This window comes from Anabrus simplex, chromosome 3 (assembly GCF_040414725.1).
Source record: "Anabrus simplex isolate iqAnaSimp1 chromosome 3, ASM4041472v1, whole genome shotgun sequence".
NCBI classification, from domain to species: Eukaryota; Metazoa; Arthropoda; class Insecta; order Orthoptera; family Tettigoniidae; genus Anabrus; species Anabrus simplex.
Genome location: NC_090267.1, coordinates 279,291,694 through 279,310,472, shown reverse-complemented (window position 1 = coordinate 279,310,472; position 18,779 = coordinate 279,291,694). Strand labels below are relative to the sequence as shown.

At 39.4% G+C, this 18,779-nt stretch overlaps 1 protein-coding gene across 1 annotated transcript in view; it reads left to right on the top strand.

The window, feature by feature from the left end:
- The window catches only part of LOC136867226 (protein Spindly), a 177,659-nt gene that overhangs the window by 120,764 nt on the left and 38,116 nt on the right, over positions 1 to 18,779 (top strand). The window contains exons 7-8 of the mRNA XM_067144366.2: positions 271 to 386; positions 474 to 637. Coding sequence (XP_067000467.2) covers positions 271 to 386; positions 474 to 637 — 280 coding nt within the window. The remainder of the gene's footprint in view (positions 1 to 270; positions 387 to 473; positions 638 to 18,779) is intronic.

The following is an 18,779-nucleotide window of genomic DNA, read 5'->3' as shown; positions in this document are numbered from 1 at the left end:
GGCTTATGAATATATTTGATGGAATCCTTCAAATGTTAAGTCATATGTATACCATAAAAGATACTTCAGAAAATAAAATGATCTCATTTCATCGATGTAACAAAATCTCATTGAATGCTTAATCAGATGTGATTATCCAGGTTGTACTCTTCATAAACACAGTATTAGAGCAGTATTACATTCTTTCCATAATATGTTATTTTTGAAAGTTTGGATTTTATTTCTCAACTTTAGCTAGATATTAGGAATAAGATTTTTTTTTTCTTGCAGGATTTAGAAAATACAGTGAAGGAATTGAAACAAACAAATAAAGAAAACAGTATTAAAATGATATCCAATGACTATGAAGGTTTAAAATTAGTGGAATCAATGCTGCAATCTAGTAGGTAAGATTAATTTGATAATAATTCAGTCTAGTTTATACTATGAATTTAAACTATATTATATGTTGACATATTACTTTTTTGATACAGCAAGGAAATTGAGTCACTGAAAGAACAATTGGAAGAAAGGTCACTAAATCATATGTTGCAAAGCGAGTTGCTTTACACAACTCAACGGGAATTGCAAGTGGCACGGGCTCAGACAATAAAGGCGGAGAGTGAACTGGCTTCTCTCAAGACAGAGATTAAGAAAGGTAAAATTTTGCTCTAACTATAGTAAATTTATTATTATTCTGTTGCATTTAGTGATTATAGGTTACATTTACTGTGATTTATTTAATTTATGTTGAGTTATCAGAACCTTATCACCAACTTTAGTTGCACATAATTTGTTTATGAATTGAGTTTGAGTCATTGTTGATATGGGTATAGTTTGAAATGGTATGAGTGTGCTTTAATAACATTTTCTGAAACTGACCTGCCTCCTATGCTCTAAGTATAGACTAAATTGAGGGACTGGAATGTAGTATACAGTTTAATAGAGAAGTGGGTAAAATCCCTCTCCATCTACCCTAAAAGTAGTTTCTTTAGTTTCCCTCTTCAGCTCCAGGATAAAGATCAGGATACTGTCATATAAGCCACAGCTGTTTCCTTCCTAATCCTAGCACTAATCCCTACTAATATAATAAATGTGAAAATGTGTTTGGATATTTGTGGAATGATCACGTCTGAACGACTAGATGCATCTGTATTAAATTTCACACATAATTAGAATATGATCTGGAATAACATAGAGGCTACTTTATTATGCAAGAAAAGACGGTGTGAAGCAATTTGGAGGAAAATGTGCACTTGGGGCGCTAAAACTTAATACACTGCTGCGTCGCCTGAACTGGTGGTGATTATTGTTTTAAGAGGAAGTACAACTGGGCAACTGTCCTCTATTAATTCTAACCAGAGTTTGAAGGCAGAAGGGGGTATTGACCAAAGAAGGACAAGGGCCACGTTAGGCATGAAAATGAAAGACTCCCTAAGCCTTGTAAACCCTTTGGGGTCGGAAAAAGAATAAGAGTTGACCAAGGGAGGTGGAATAGGTTAGATGAAAGTGCGGAGCCTGGCACAAGTAAGTGGAAGCAATGCCTGGTCTCAGCTAAGGGACCCAAACTCTTAGCCCTGTCAGAAAAAGTCTTGACAGTGACTACTGTCTATTAGTAGTGGACCAGAGAAACTTCTATGTGCCAAAAGTACAGAACAGGAAAATGTCAAAAATCAAAGTATGGGAACTCCAGAAAACAGATAATAGTACTGAGTATCAGAACAGGATAAAAACCCTGTTACCAAGAGATGAAAGGAAAACTGGAGAGGCAGAATGGACCAGACTAAGGGACACATTGGTTAAGGAAGCAACTGAAAAGTTTGTGAAAAGTATGAAAACAAGGGAGAAGGAACCACCTTGGTGGAATGAAAGAGTGAGAACAGCAATCAGGGAAAGAAATCTCTTGCGGAAAGAAAGGATCGGGAGAAAAATAAACCGGCTCTTACTAGAGACAAGGCAAAGATCAGGAACCTTGAACAATTATACCGACAAAAGAAATTGGACGTTAAAAGAACAGTTACAAAAGAAAAGACCAAGGCATGGAATATATTCACTCATAAACTGGAGGAAGACAGCAGAGGCAATAATAAACTACTGTATAGTGTTATCAGAGGTAAAAGGAAGCCAATGAATACCATAAAGGCACTTGAAGACGAAAATGGAAATCTGGTTACGACAGAAAGTGACATGAGAGAAGTCCTGAAGAACCATTTGAACTACCTACTGAATAGACCAGTTCAAGAACAAAATACAGAACCAGAAATCCAAGCCTACAATGAAGAACCTCCCATCACCTGGACAGAAACTGAGACAGCCTTAAAATACACTGACTGACAGAGCAAATGCAACACCAAGAAGGAGTGGTTCGAAAGGGATGAAAGTTGGGGAAAAAACAGAGACGGCACGGACGAATAATTGATGTTTATTTCAAACCGATATGCAGGTTACACAATGCGCACGGCATCGACTCAGTAGGATGTAGGACCACCGCGAGCAGCGATGCACGCAGAAACACGTCGAGGTACGGAGTCAATAAGAGTGCGGATGGTGTCCTGAGGGATGGTTCTCCATTCTCTGTCAACCATTTGCCACAGTTGGTCGTCCGTACGAGGCTAGGGCAGAGTTTGCTAACGGCGTCCAATGAGATCCCACACGTGTTCGATTGGTGAGAGATCCGGAGAGTACGCTGGCCACGGAAGCATCTGTACACCTCGTAGAGCCTGTTGGGAGATGCGAGCAGTGTGTGGGCGGGCATTATCCTGCTGAAACAGAGCATTGGGCAGCCCCTGAAGGTACGGGAGTGCCACCGGCCGCAGCACATGCTGCACGTAGCGGTGGGCATTTAACGTGCCTTGGATACGCACTAGAGGTGACGTGGAATCATACGCAATAGCGCCCCAAACCATGATGCCGCGTTGTCTAGCGGTAGGGCGCTCCACAGTTACTGCCGGATTTGACCTTTCTCCACGCCGACGCCACACTCGTCTGCGGTGACTATCACTGACAGAACAGAAGCGTGACTCATCGGAGAACACGACGTTCCGCCATTCCCTCATCCAAGTCGCTCTAGCCCGGCACCATGCCAGGCGTGCACGTCTATACGTCTATACTGTGGAGTCAATTGTAGTCTTCTGAGCGGACGCCGGGAGTGCAGGCCTCCTTCAACCAATCGACGGGAAATTGTTCTGGTCGATATTGGAACAGCCAGGGTGTCTTGCACATGCTGAAGAATGGCGGTTGACGTGGCGTGCGGGGCTGCCACCGCTTGGCGGCGGATGCGCCGATCCTCGCGTGCTGACGTCACTCGGGCTGCGCCTGGACCCTTCGCACGTGCCACATGTCCCTGCGCCAACCATCTTCGCCACAGGCGCTGCACCGTGGACACATCCCTATGGGTATCGGCTGCGATTTGACGAAGCGACCAACCTGCCCTTCTCAGCCCGATCACCATACCCCTCGTAAAGTCGTCTGTCTGCTGGAAATGCCTCCGTTGACGGCGGCCTGGCATTCTTAGCTATACACGTGTCCTGTGGCACACGACAACACGTTCTACAATGACTGTCGGCTGAGAAATCACGGTACGAAGTGGGCCATTCGCCAACGCCGTGTCCCATTTATCGTTCGCTACGTGCGCAGCACAGCGGCGCATTTCACATCATGAGCATACCACAGTGACATCAGTCTACCCTGCAATTGGCATAAAGTTCTGACCACTCCTTCTTTGTGTTGCATTTGCTCTGTCAGTCAGTGTATATGCCTAAAGGAAAATCTTCAGGTGCAGATGAAGTGAATGCAGACATGATAAAGGCAGCAGGCATCCAGGGTATACAATGGCTGCACAGAGTACTAAATGCCATATGGGCAGACAACAGAATACCTGCAGATTGGAGCAAGGGTAATATAATTCCCCTGTTTAAGGAAGGCAGCAGACGGAAACCCACCAACTATAGAGGAATAAATGGATTCAGAAGTAACAGATCAACAATGGATCTAACTTGTGCATCCGCATGCTGATGGAAAAGTATTGGGAGAAAGGCAAGAACCTGGTCATTGTATTCCTGGATATAGAAAAGGTCTGTGATAGTGTTACAAGAAATAAGATCTGGGAGTGCCTGAGGAAAAGAAATATGCCTGAAGGACTGGTAAGGAAAATTGAGATGTTGTACATAGACTGTACTAGCTGTGTAAAAATTGGGGAAGGTCGATCATCATGGTTTGAGACCAAGAGTGGAGTTTAGCAAGGAAGTGCACTGTTCCCACTACTGTTCATCACTGTTATTTACAATATAATGAAGAACGTTGAGGAAAAGTTAGTTGAACTGAATGCAGTGGCCTTTTCTGATGATATCGTGATTTGGGGTGAAACAGAAGAGGAAGTACAGACCAGGCTCAATGTATGGCAATCCCAATTCCAGGAATATAACCTCAACATCAGCGACACCAAGATAGTGGCGATGGCAGTCAACAGAGAAGGGCATTCAGCAAGTGTAAAACTAGGAGACCACCAGCTAGAGTGTGTGGATAGTTTTTCTTACCTTGGAAGTGTAATCTCCAGTGATAATTTGGTCAGAAAGGAAATTACAAACAAAGTGCAAAAGGGATCAGAATTCTACTAACAAGTAAGAACACTTTTATGGGATGACATGATTCCAAAACTGGCCAAACTGTTGATATTAGCAGTTATTTCATACCAGTATTGACCTATGGTATTGAAGCACGCACCCTCACATAAAGAGATTCATCAAGACTGCAAGCATCAGAGATTAAATTTTTTAGATCCACCATCTAGAAGACCAAGATGGACAAGTTAAGAAATGAGGTGACGAGAAAAGAACCAGTATAAAGACATCCCTATTAGACCGAATCGGCACATTCAGACTATGGTGGTACAGGCATGTGATGAGGATGGAACCTACAAGAATAGCCAGAGTAAGTTTGGAAAGACAGGTGGAAGGGAAAAGACCTGCAAGAAGACCTAAAACCTGATGGATGGACATGATCAAGGTTGATCTAGTTACCAGAAGATGGACAGTGGATGGTGTTCTCCATGACAAGTCGTATATGGACAGGAAGAAGTGGAAGAGGCTCATTAACATTGCCCGGGAAACTGGAACTGTACAATGATGGTGATGAATGAGGTGTGTGATTTTAGTCACATATTTTTTAGCATACAACACTGTACGTAAATTCTAGGTGACTGAATCACAATCTCCACACAATTTAAAGGATAGAATTACACAATCATCCACAAATCTACCGTCACCTATAAAAAAGTTTGAAGTGAAAATAATCTCGGACTACTCAAAAATAATTGAAGATACTATTACTAGAATAAAGATCGTACTATATTCTACTGAAAGGAAATATATTTCCAAAATGGTATTTAATTTTAGTAGAAGGAAGTTAATTTAAGTCTGGACAGCTACATCTCTGAAGCTATCCCTTTTAGAGTCCCAGCAGCATTTCCACTTAGCGACACATCGTTAGTGAAGAATCCTGCATCGGAGGCCTCTGGTGTGCTGAATCAGCTCCTCTTGAATGCAGCATGATGTTCTGTAATTTTATGAAGTAAGAGCTCCTCATCGATGATTTAGATTTTCTTCTCCAACTTTACCATGTGCTCCATTCCTGCCTGTCTTCATTGATGATTTAGATTTTCTTCTCCAACTTTACCATGTGCTCCAGTCCTGCCTGTCACTGATAGTTGGGCAATGTGAAAAATACTTAACTTGCAGTGCAAGATGCTCATGACTTATAAAATTAATGCAGAAAGAGTTGTAGAGGAGAATTTGAAGTGTCCACGTAGTAATTTCATCTCAACATATCCAAGGCAGCTTAGCGCTGAGGTAGCTGCCCTGCAGCTCTTCTTGGAACATCTCTAAATCTCATACAATCAATGTAATGTTCCAAGCAGGCAAGTACAGCGATGATATTGTCTTCAATACAATGAAGTGTAAAGTAGAAGTACCAGATTGGGAACGAGTGTTGATTATACTCAACCTTTATCATATCATGGCCTGGGAGGTGTGTTCAACATTAAACCAATAAAAAAGATTCTCCGTGTCACTTTCAATAATCATTGGTTCGAGCCTAGTGCACTCTAGAATTCCAGAACATTGCTGCGGAGCGCTGGCCTTATATCATTCTCCCCTCTTGCTATAGTCGCATGATAGGCTCTCAGCCAATAAAGGAAGAGTGACATATCCACCACATGGTTTGATAGAAATCTAGCAACACACAGCTCACCCAAGGTAACATGTTTCTGTCCTTCATAACAGGTGACACAATGTCCCACTGACCTAATAAAATATACTTATGCACTGAACTCGACCATAATTGATTCAGTGCCGAAATATATGGATAAAATACCTATCTGTAAAAGGTAGCTCTTAATAAGTATAATATTGTAGTTGACAGTAAGAAATCAACCTTAAAATTAGATACCTTATTTTAAATTATTGCATAATCTTTATCAAAAACTGTTTATTCACCTCTATCATATCAAGATAAAAGTCCAACTCCTTGGCTAAGTGGTCGGTTTACAAGTAACAAGTGTCGAGGTGTTCGGTTCAGAGGGTTCTGGATTTGATTCTTAGACGAGTTGGGGATTTTAATTGCATCTGATTAATTCTTCTAGCTCAGGGACTGGGTGTTTCTGTTTGTCCCAACACACTCATCTTCATATTCGAACAACACACCATATTACCAACCAACACAGAAACACACAATAATGATTACGTCCTTCCACATAGGGCTGGCGTCAGGAAGGGTATCCAGCCATAAAACACGGCCAAATCCATATGCGACACAGTTCACACCCGCGACTCCACAGATGTGGGAAGAGTGGTAGAAGAAGAATCTTATTAAGATAAAAATATCCTTTTCAATATACAGTTTGCAGGGATGATTCAGGAGTTGCCATCATTTTAGTGTAAGCACAGGAATGGTTTAAAATTGCACAACAAAAGAGAACAAGCTAGCAGGCACGCAGCCAAAGAGCCATTGAAAAATGTTGCACTGAACTACGTGTATATAATAGGAGGAAAGAAACTGATGTCATCGTCAAGAAAATATTATAGAGCCTATCCCTTTATATTCTAAATTGCACCCATGCAAAGCCAAAGCAGATTGCTAGTTAAAACCTCATCAAGGAGATTGACACATGTGGTAGTTACATTTTAAGGGTACTGGTAATTTTTTCCCTCCAAATTGGTTTACAACCAAACAAACTGCATGACTGTGTAAATTTAATCACTTCATATTAGATGTATTAACATTAAATACTATCAGACAGGACTCCCTTCATCCAGGAGCTCACAAAAGAGTGACTTTTTCAGTCTGGTGTGTTTAATATCCCCTTCCTCACAAAAATTTCAAGAAATATATACTATTTATTCAGTTGCAGTCGATAAAGGTTATAAAAGATTATTTTGATAGAATCATTAATAAAATAAACTGTCTAGCACGCTTATTAGGCAACTCAAAAGAGAAAAAAGAAAAATCTTTATTTTCTCATGTACCACTGATAATATTTTCCAAATTACTGGAATTTAAAAAAAAAACATAGCCTTTAGGACAAACAGTGCTAATTTCATTTTATTTCATAATACACGCAGCATCAAAATACATTCCAGACCTCCAGAGCTTACAAACTTAAGTATTTTCAATAGCTACATAGGCCAAAGTGTTTTCAATGTGAAACTAGCTACATATGACAAACTGGAAGAAGTTTCATTATCCGATATCAAGAACCCCTCAGTACCAAGAAATATAATGGATTCTCTGCCATGAGCACCCACATGAAAGATTTCAACCATTCCTTTTCTTCCTTAAGTCAAGATCTTGCTATTTTACACACCAAAAACAAAGTCATTGTTTTAAATATTTATGAATATATTTTTATTCGCCTTGATCAAAACTACAACCCGACTGGAAATCTTAAATTTTTTAAAAGCCTAACATTCTTTTTGATGAAATACTTAAAATGTTTGTAAGAAGCAGGATATTAATTCTATCAGCTCTGCTCTTGCCCCACCCATACCAGCCCCCCTTCCATACTCCCTCTGCCTCCTCTCAGCAAGGCTGCTCCTCAGAAACCACAGTTAGTAGTCATTAGAGCCCAGGCACAGAAGAAAAATGCAGCATATGCAATGGGACCGGCAGGGAGTAAGTAGTTCATTTCCGCATAGTTTTGTTTGTTTCATTTTTCTTTGCTGTTCCCATTTCATATTAGCTTTACTTTTATTTTTAGAGTTCTCTTTCATGTCCAGTGGAACATCACTTTTATGATTTGCCAGTGTCAAGTTCTCTTCAGGACTTATTTCCTTCAATCCATAGCTACATTAAGATTCTTCTTGAACACAGACATTCACTATCACGTTATAAGAGATGTTCCCCATTCCCATCAACATGACATGTTTACCACCAATATCTTACAAGTTTATATAGTAATCACAGCTGCTCAAGGTGACTTTCGCTCAACACCTGTATTTCCTCAAGATATCAATTGAACATTTAAGCCTTCAATGCATTTCTTTTTATTTTGTGTGTGTTTTATGACAGTGTTGTATTTTACAGTGCCATCTTTGTTCATGCATATTTATTTAGTGCACCTAAGACACTGGATGGATTTTTTGACAAATTTTATTGAAGTATATGTCCACCTCTGTAGCGTAAAGGTTATCATTATTAGCTGCCGTCCTCAAGAGCCCAGGTTCTATTCCCAGTACTGCCAGAAATTTAAGAATGGCAGGAGGGCTGGTATGTGGTTGAAATGGTTACATGTAGCTCACCTCCATTGAGGGTGTGCCTGAAAAGAGCTGCACCACCTCAGGAATGAGGACACGCGTTTATGACCGGCTCCATGGCTAAATGGTTAGCGTACTGTCCTTTGGTCCAGAGGGTCCTGGGTTCGATTCCTGGCCGGGTCGGAGATTTTAACCTTAAATGGTTAATTCCTTTGGTTCGGGGACTGGGTGTTTGTGCTGTCCCCAACATCCCTGAAACTCACACGCCACACATAACACTATCCTCCACCACAATAACACCCAGTTACCTACACAAAGCAGATGCCGCCCACCCTCATCGGAGGGTCTACCTTACAAGGGCTGCACTCGGCTAGAAATAGCCACACAAAATTAAAACTGAAGTATATGTACTGGTAGCTGAAAATGTACCAAAAGAGGGACAAAAACATGTCCTACATCTTAACATGACTTGTTATCCTTTGTGATTTAATATATATCGTGATTTGTATTGGAAGGTGGAACTAATACATCTCTTATAAAGTGATTAATCAATATCAATATTGAATATAATATGACGTTTATTACATGCAATGTGTAACTTTTGTACCTAATCCCTAAATTTGAAAATTTTGAGAGAAACCATTAATTTTTTCTGTACAAACCTTTTTCAACAAAATAAAGACAAATATATCATTTGACCCTGAAGAGGTTAATTATAATTATCTATTCCAGTACAAGCACTGAATTGACACAGGTTATCAGATTAGACTTTTCCATACACTGGAGACTGATACCATAAGTCCCAAGCTTTTTTCTGTGAAGGCTGAGTGGCTCAGACATAGAGGTACAGGCCTTCTGAACCAAAGTTGGCAAGTTCAGTTCTGGTCCGGTCTAATGGTATTTGAAATTGCTCAAATACACCAGCCTCATCTCTTTTGTTGTCTCCTGTAAGACAAAATTCCAGTACCTCTGCACCTCCAGAAACATTATTTGCACTTGCTATGAAGCCACAGTATCCAAATAATAGCTAGTCTGTGGCAGTAGATTTCTCCAGACTGCTTGTTTCATAAGGAAAGGAAATTGTGCACTCCTTGCTGGTTCTTGTGAAGATTATTGAAGTTACAGAGCTACTCTAGGGTTTATAATCTTTCCAAACATTAAAACTACCTTGCTGCAAGTACTGTGTGATGCTTTGATAGAGGAAGAATTGTTAATTTCTTTTTCATGATTTTCTTAAAATAAAAGCTTGGCTGTTATTTTGAATGCATTTCTTTCCACAGATTTGAGTTGACTATAACAGGTATTGAACCTTTAGAGATGAATTTTTCGAAACTGTAGGTGTATAGAGTGTAGTCTGGCCATGTTATTCTACCACAGTAATGGAATAGACTGCACTGCTGGCATCTCCATGCCAAGTGTTGGGCAGCAGGAAATAACCTGACCCACTAAGGGACCAATGGCTACAAGCAGATGAGTACCTTTAGTAGGTGTGATGGAACCTCAGCACAGGAAATGATGTTAGAATCTATGTCTGCAGCATCTGATCCACAGTGGACAGCTTGCACGCAGCATCTGGTTCCTGTGTTAGGGACAGCTGGAAAAAGATGAGGGAAGGTAACGGTAAACCAACCACCCTTGTAAAGAATTTCCCTGGAAACCAATATGGCAGAAAATTCAATTAACATGGCCCCTACCAAGCAAGTTGGCTGTGCGAGTAGGGTTGCATAGCTCTGAGCTTACATTGAGGAGATGGTGAGTTCAAATCCCACTGTCGACAGCCCTGAAGATGGTTTTCTGTCCAGCCATCTATTTTCAGTTTCAACTCAGGTAATTTATAACTGTTAGGCTCTTCAGTCTGCCAAAACTAACTTTGAGTACATACATTTATAAACTACCTAAAAGAGGAAACATATGGTAACAGTATTACACCTGAAAAAGAATTAGTTTAATTAAAATAGAATGATATGTTTTGTTCTTAAAAGAACATCATCAGATTCTATCAAATCACACTCAGATATTTAGAAATAAATATCTTTGTTTATTTGTTTAAATACTTAGGAACTTTAAATCTGGAACTTACCTTAAAGATGTCCTCCGTCTCTACTCCAGCATATACCGCGACATATTTGAAAAGCTATTGCTCTGCAATTGGCGTGAGTCCATATGGCTGCAGTCCGCACCATGTCACACCCCTCCCTTTGGCTAGATCAGTGACACACTGTGTTTTACTTTTAGATGTTTTATTTTTAGCGCTGCCCTTAGTATTACCAAACCAAACCCCACGGCACTACAGCCCTTAAAGGGCCTTGACCTACCAAGCGACCGCTGCTCAGCCCGAAGGGCTGCAGATTACGAGGTATCGTGTGGTCAGCACGACGAATCCTCTCGGCCGTTATTCTTGGCTTTCTAGACCGGGGCCGCTATCTCACCGTCACATAGCTCCTCAATTCTAATCACGTAGGCTGAGTGGACCTCGAACCAGCCCTCAGGTCCAGGTAAAAATCCCTGACCTGGCCGGGAATCGAACCCGGGGCCTCCGGGTAAGAGGCAGGCACGCTACCCCTACACCACGGGGCCGGCCCTTAGTATTACCTTTGTTCTTATTTTTTATTTTTATTATTATTATTATTATTATTATTATTATTATTTATTTTCCTCGTATTACAATTCTTTTTGTAAACCATGCCAGGGTTCTTAATGAGCATCTAATGAGCTGCCTATTATACATGTAATTTTCCTTATTTCATTTCTGCTTACTTCAACTATTTTGGAACAGCATATTTGAGTACATTTAGATTTATCTACCATTATCATTGTTATTGTAATTTGAATAGTTTTTGAAAACCATTTAGGGACACTCTAACAAGCTTTTTTAATGGGTTGGTTAGTTTTTCTTTAATTTTCCTTTATGTAATTTACATTTTTGTGAATGGCTTTCGTGCAATTTCATTATTATTATTATTATTATTATTATTATTATTATTATTATTATTATTATTATTATTATTATTATTATTATTGTTCCAAGGTATCTGTAGAACAGCAGAGGTGAAAGAAGGTGCAGGCTGGAATGGGTCTAACTACAAGTCCGAAAGATGAATTAAAATTTTCATAAAGGTTATATTTTCAGAACTTAACAATTTTCATATAGACTTTCAAAACTCAACAAATAACAAGTCAACAAGCCAAAATCAGGTACAAAGAAATCACAAGTGTTAGGGGATTATTACAAAGATCTGGGCTTCGAGCCCCAAGTATAATTTCTGAGCTCTCAGCTCACAACCACAAATTACCAAAGGGGCAGAAAACCCCTAATTGCATGGAGCACTTGCTTCCAACTTTTAACCTCAAGCCTCCCAGAGGCACCTTTCACACACAAGAAAGAGCTGACCCGCTCTCAATTTTTCAAGCCTATTTAAGAGGCCATAAACTGACTTTACACTAACTGCTCTCAAGGCACACTTATAATGGCACAGGGGTACCTCGTACCCAATCTACTGGGCCTTCTCAGGAAGGAAAACAAAACGGGTTAAATAAATGGCCCAAAATACAAAATTGAATGGAGGCGAGTACTTGCACTCCTACACTAAAGTTTTTTAAAACCTATGGTGCTAGGCCGATAATACAGGGGCTAATCCCATGCTAGGGAGGTGACTCGTATGAGAAGACTTTAATACATTAAAAAAGAGAAGAAACGGTTATGAAAACGTAGTCACCTCAATTTCAAATGAAGGGGAGCTCAAGAGGGTAAAGCACTCTCTATCCCCGAATTAAAGTTTTTAAAAAAACTGAAGTTAACCAGGAAAAGGGTTTACATGTTTAATAGTTTACATATTAAAGGTTTCGAACCCTCCCCGAGAGTTAAACTGCTGAGCTAGCAAGAAATAAAGATGTTAAAAGGCCATTACCTTGTTGGAGATCTGTTGCCCGAAGAAAGAGGCGCTTCCCGCCCCCTGCTACATATCCACACACTAAGCTAGATGTTACTGAAGTGGCCCGGAGCCAAGAAAACACGCAGTTTTTATACCCTTGTGGAAAATTCGAGACCTTTCAGGAATGAGTAGACACAACCACTCAATTTTTATTGGTTGACTAAGAATTACACATGGAAATTTGAAGAAGAAAGCTATGATTGGAGGAAAATTAATTACAGAAATTACTGATTGGCTAAATTCAAAACAGGCGGAAAGAAAGGATTAATGTTGCCAACCCACAAACCACAGAACAAAATTTAGTAAAGACAAAACTTATGAATACAACATTTCTCCAAGAAGGTTCATTCCTTTACACCAGAGTGCATTATTATAGTTTTTGGTAGAGACATCTGTTAGAGAATGTCCACACTTCTTGATCAATGAAAAACAAAAGCAAATCAAAAACACTCCGTGACATCTTCTGATAAACCGTAGAGTTAATTCAGTTGTTAAAGTTCCGGGTTTCTCCAATAGAGAAGTTTCAATTAGCGCAAGATTTGAACTTGCGTCGTAGAGGTGTACCGCCCAGTACAATTATTATTATTATTATTATTATTATTATTATTATTATTATTATTATTATTATTATTATTATTATTATTATTATTATTATTATTATTGGGGGAATTAAATTTATGTTAATGATTTGATTGTGCAATTTATGAAATGAATTAAAATCTTATAAGACTTTATTGAGCGAGTTGGCCATGCGGTTTACGGCATGTGGCTCTGGCTTGCATTTGGAAGGTAGTGGAATCGAACGCCACTGTCAGCAGCCCTGAAGATGATTTTCCGTGGTTTCCCATTTTCACAACAGGCAAGTGCTGGAGATGTACCTTAATTAAGGCTATGGCTGCTTCCTTCCCACTCCTAGCTCTTTCCTATACCATTGTCACCATAAGACCTACAGTATCTTGTCGGTGCAACGTAAAGCAAATAGTAGTAGAAGATAAGACATTATTTTTATTGCCTACTAAAACACCTGGAGTGGCCAAGATGCTGCATAAATTCAGATAATTATGTACAGATAAGAACGTGGGTTAGGCAGTGCTGTTTCTGTCCATCTTTGAAAATCTTTGTGGATTTTGAGGCACATTTGAGACTTCTAAATAATGTATTGAGATTCTCAGTATTCTTTAAAAGTCCCTCTTTCAGAACAAGTTGTAGTGTATCAGCTATACAATGCAAATAGGGAAACTTTCCCAAAGTTATGGCACTTGCTACATTACGACCATTGTCATGAATCACAGTCATTATTTTACCCATTAAACCCCAAGTTCCTAATGTCTTCTTCAGGAAATTTACATTATTTTCACCTGTGTGTCTCACTTCTTCAAAATAATGGTATCACGTCAATGTGTATATGCTGAAGTTTGTAGTGCTGGTCTAGAAAGCGAACGATGATACTTCAAATCCATACCTATGGCAACAGTGAAGCTATCCACATTTCAGAGCTCATCTTTTACTCTCGTTTCTATTTCTTGATGCAGTTCTGGGAGGATGTCATTTGATATGTGCTTAGGAGTAGACATAGTATGTCTAGGTTCAAGGTGCTGAATCAGCTGCTTAAATTCTGTAATTAGATATCTGCATACATATAGGCATAGCATATCTGGGCTAAAGGTGCTGAATCAGCTACTTAAATCCTGCATCTTCTACAATACTAAATGGCTGGTTTTCTTTGCATATCATGTAAGCTACTTTTCTGGTAATTAGCTTTGATAGATTATCTCACAGTTTAAATTTGAATATACTGTCCAAAAAAAGAATTAAGGAAAGCTGGCTAGTATTTGAGTGTTATGATGATGATCACAACGAAGAGAGCTCTGTAGCAAGAACACTCGTGTGTCAGGAGTCTGAAGGCCAGCGATCACGTGATCAGCTGAGAAATCGATGGATTGCATCAAAGAAGCCATGCTGTGTGTGAATGCCACCCCAGAAGATGCCTTGGATTGGTCTAAATAGAAATGAATGTGCCATCAAGCAGACTCTGCTACTATACAGTAATAATTCTATGGTTCATTCCACGTTAAGAAAACAGTATTGCTCTTATGACAACAGGGTTGCCATATCGAACGGCTCTGCGCAACACAATCACAGGGAAACGGCGACACATAAATCTGTGAAATTCAATATTTAACTTCAAGATAACAAGCGGAATTAAATTAAGCTGCGAATTATTTGTATGAACTAAAGGGGACGGGGAGTTTACAGGGGCTATTTTTGCTTTGTACAGAATCAGAGGTAAACTACGGCACATAAAAAACTTCAGCATTGAAGTGTAACGTAAATCGCTTGAGAAAATCAACAAATAATATTTTTTATGGGCTCGAAGTGTGAAGGATGCATTTAATGGCATTTAATAAATTTTCCCAGGCGGACTGAGTGACTCAGACTGTTGTCAGGTTCGATCCTGGCTCAGTCCGGTGGTATATGAAGGTGCTCAAATACTTCAGCTTTGTGTTGGTAGATGTACTGGCATGTAAAAGAACTCCTGCGGGACTAAATTTCGGCACCTCGGCATCTCCGAAATCCATAAAAATAGTTAATGGGATGTAAAGCAATTATTATTATTATTATTATTATTATTATTATTATTATTATTATTAAATTTTCCCAGGCAACTGTGCTATCGTATCGCTTAACGAAACACAATAGTAAAAATTAAATGTGGTCTTACAGAAAACAGCGGTAATTAAAATGCGCTTAAGAAAGAACAGGTAAATAAAACCAAGCACAAACAAAACACATGTATCAGTATAAGTTATGCCAAAGACTTATCGCTGCACACCACAGCATTAAAATCTTCAGTAACAACTTCTGTACAGTACGAAAGTAATAGAGCACACACAAATACTATGCAGTATACAACCAAAGTAAAATATATGCCATTAGACAACTTTATGGTACTCAACAAATGTTACTTCCTTGCCGCTGCCGGCTGAAGACCTTTTATCATTCTGAATCGGACGAAGATTCACTGCCGACAGCAATGATGAAGGGCTCCATTTCGCCCTGGATCAATTCAGATTTCCACATGTCCGCTTCAATATCTTTCACATGTTTCACGTAGTTCACCCAGTTTTCAGTAGACACCCATAGGAAACCTTCATCGATGAGACTTTCCATCTCCCTGGTTTTGAACGTAGTGTTGTTCATAGCAACATAGTGCTTCACTTACACCCAAACAAGTTCAATAGGGTTCAGCTCACAATGGTATGGTGGTAAACGAAGAACCGTGACACCACTTTCTCTTGCCATTTCATCGATTCTGTGGCGATCGTATTTCCATCGCACACTGTTTACGAGGGCCTTCAAGTCTGTTTTCAGCATGTTCTCATCATACAGTACACCACGTTCTCAAAGCCATGACCGCAGGTTCTCTTTTTTTTCCATGCCTTCGTAGGGAGAGCTTCTTCCTTGCATCTGTGATAGGAAGCATTGTCAAGAACAATGACAGAGTTTGGTGGCAGTTTCGGTAGTAGATGTTCTTTAAAATACTCCTCGTAACAATCGCCGTCCATTGTGTCATGAGCATCTGCGGTATTCTTCTTGCACTGAAATACGAACTTGGCCCTGGCATGAACCCATTCTCGTTACTGGCATAAACTAACGCGAACCGTGGACCACGATCTGTAGGTGACTTAAGACCGCAAGAGAGTCCTAACAGAAAAGCATCCCGTGGAGTTTAAATGTGCCCTGTGTTAACCCATGACTCATCAGTGTAAAAGATGGTCCTTTCCTCGTCTCGATATTTCTTAACTGTTGACAGATACTTGTGACGCCAAGATATGTCCTCTCTTTCCATCAATCGAGCTGAATTCCCTTTCTTTTCGTACTGGAAGCCGATGTCTGTCAACAAACGATACAAAGTTGTTCTTTTGAACTCGGGAAGGTCTTTATCATTAATCACAGACTGTAGGACTTGCTACAAGATTGGAGGTTGGTTTTTTAAGGAAAAACTCGTGTACCTTACGTCTTGCACCACTGCAAACAAAATCATTGAACTTGACTGACCTGCTGTCTTTCCATGGTGCTTTACGTTCTCTTGTTTTAATCAGAGAAGCCAAAGGTCCTGCAGTGGTTGCTGATCACACTTTATAAACAGTCCCCTCAGAAATGCCTGTTGCTTCAGCAGTTTCTTAAACCACCCAGCTGAGACTTTTATCTGGATTCTTTCGAGAAAGGTAATTAAGTACGTTAAGCACAGTTTGCTTTTGTTTCTTCCTAAGTATCTCTCCTTGCTTGTTTTTATGGACGTTCTCACCTATAATGCAAATAAATCACTATTAAAGATCACTATTAATGTTAAAAGAAAGGAATCGCACACGTAGGCTAATCATATAACACTCACTCAACAGAATACAATTAGGCCTCTACATTGATATAAAGGCTGAAAAACACGCGCTAAATACCGTAAACGACATCTCTACAAAAGAAATCACGGTATTAATGTTAAAAGAAATCACACAAGTAGGGTAATTAATCACATAACACTCACTCACCACAAGACAAGTTTGCACTGATATAAAGGCCGAAAAGAGATGCAACAAATGAATACAGTAGATGACTCTACAAAAGATCACAGTATTAATGGTAAATTAAGACATCACACACATAGGCTTAAACTATCATTAAACACAAGATAAGTACGCTCTGATTTACAGCCTAAAAACACACGTGCAATAAAGAACTTCACTACAGAAGTGAGCTGCCCGCGGTTCACAGATGCGACATAGAAGGCGAATGAAGCAAGGCAACGAAGCGATGGCTGTTCCCGCCATCGTACTTCCTCCCTACGAATGTATTTATGAAAAATAAAATGTTATGTAGTTATTTTAATATCTGATAGGCAAAATGCCTCGTCCTTTTTATCTATCTTTCATAATATATTACAAAGTACAGTATAATATCGCTTAATCACGAGGAATTATGGGTGTCTCAGAGGGGTATGTTCACTCGTTGTAGGCCAGTAAGAGCAATACTGTTTTCTTAACATGGAATGAGCCATAGGATGATGTTAATGATTATGATAATGAGGATAATAAGGAACTGGCATGGGCTGTGAGCCTGCGTAGGGCTGTAACTTAATTAAAGCCACGGTGCTTCCTTCCCTCTCCTGGCTCTTTCCCATTTCTTCATCGCCATAAGACCTATCCTATCTCTGTCAGTGCAACGTAAAGCAAATTGTTAAAAAATAAAATCAAAACAGGCACGGGCTCTTCCATTGCCATTTCTTTACTTCTTATGCTTTCACTGTTTGACTTTTTATTGTTGAGGTTTTCAGCTTCAGTAAAGACAATTTTATTATCTGAGATGAAATGCTTCTTCAGATTGCTAGAGTTGTGAAATTTTCCTCCTCGCAAGAAACTTTTTTTTACAAATGCGACAAATGACACGATTATCACCAACAGGATCTAATTCAAAATAATTCCTCACTTCACTTCTTGACACTGAAGAAGGCAAAGGAAAACCACCTTAATTAATTTTCCCCAGGATATCATGATTCTATCACAACCATGATTGGACCTGCCAAAAGGCAGAACAACAATTATTTTTCACTCATAATATCCAAAAGGGGGTAGATTATGAAATGCATCAGCTTCTGTCACGTCAAAATAACAACTGACTTGAAATGTTAAAATAGTAATCCAAAATCAAAAGCAGGTTTCATGCTAAAGGTCCTGACATTTATACAATGAGTTACTTCCTTCCTTTTGATAGTTTAAATAGACCACATGATTTGTTTATTGAAAGTCTCTATTACTGGTTACACTCAGAACTAGGTTATTTTTTAGGTGGAGTGTGGTTTCTCCATAGTCGTCCATGTTGAAAATAAATTAATACAAATTAGTACAATATCACATTCAAAAATATCTTCCTGAAGTTACAAATCAGCATGTTTCATTGCCCAGGTACATGACTTTCAAAGAAATCTGTACTTCTGATATACTAACTGCAGAACATCTGCAGAAATTTGGAGGAAGTTCCCTTTTGTGATGGGATCAGTAGAGTTATAAACGAGCCTAATTTCTTGCTATACCTGCTATTGTGAAACTTGAGTTGAGGCATGCACTGT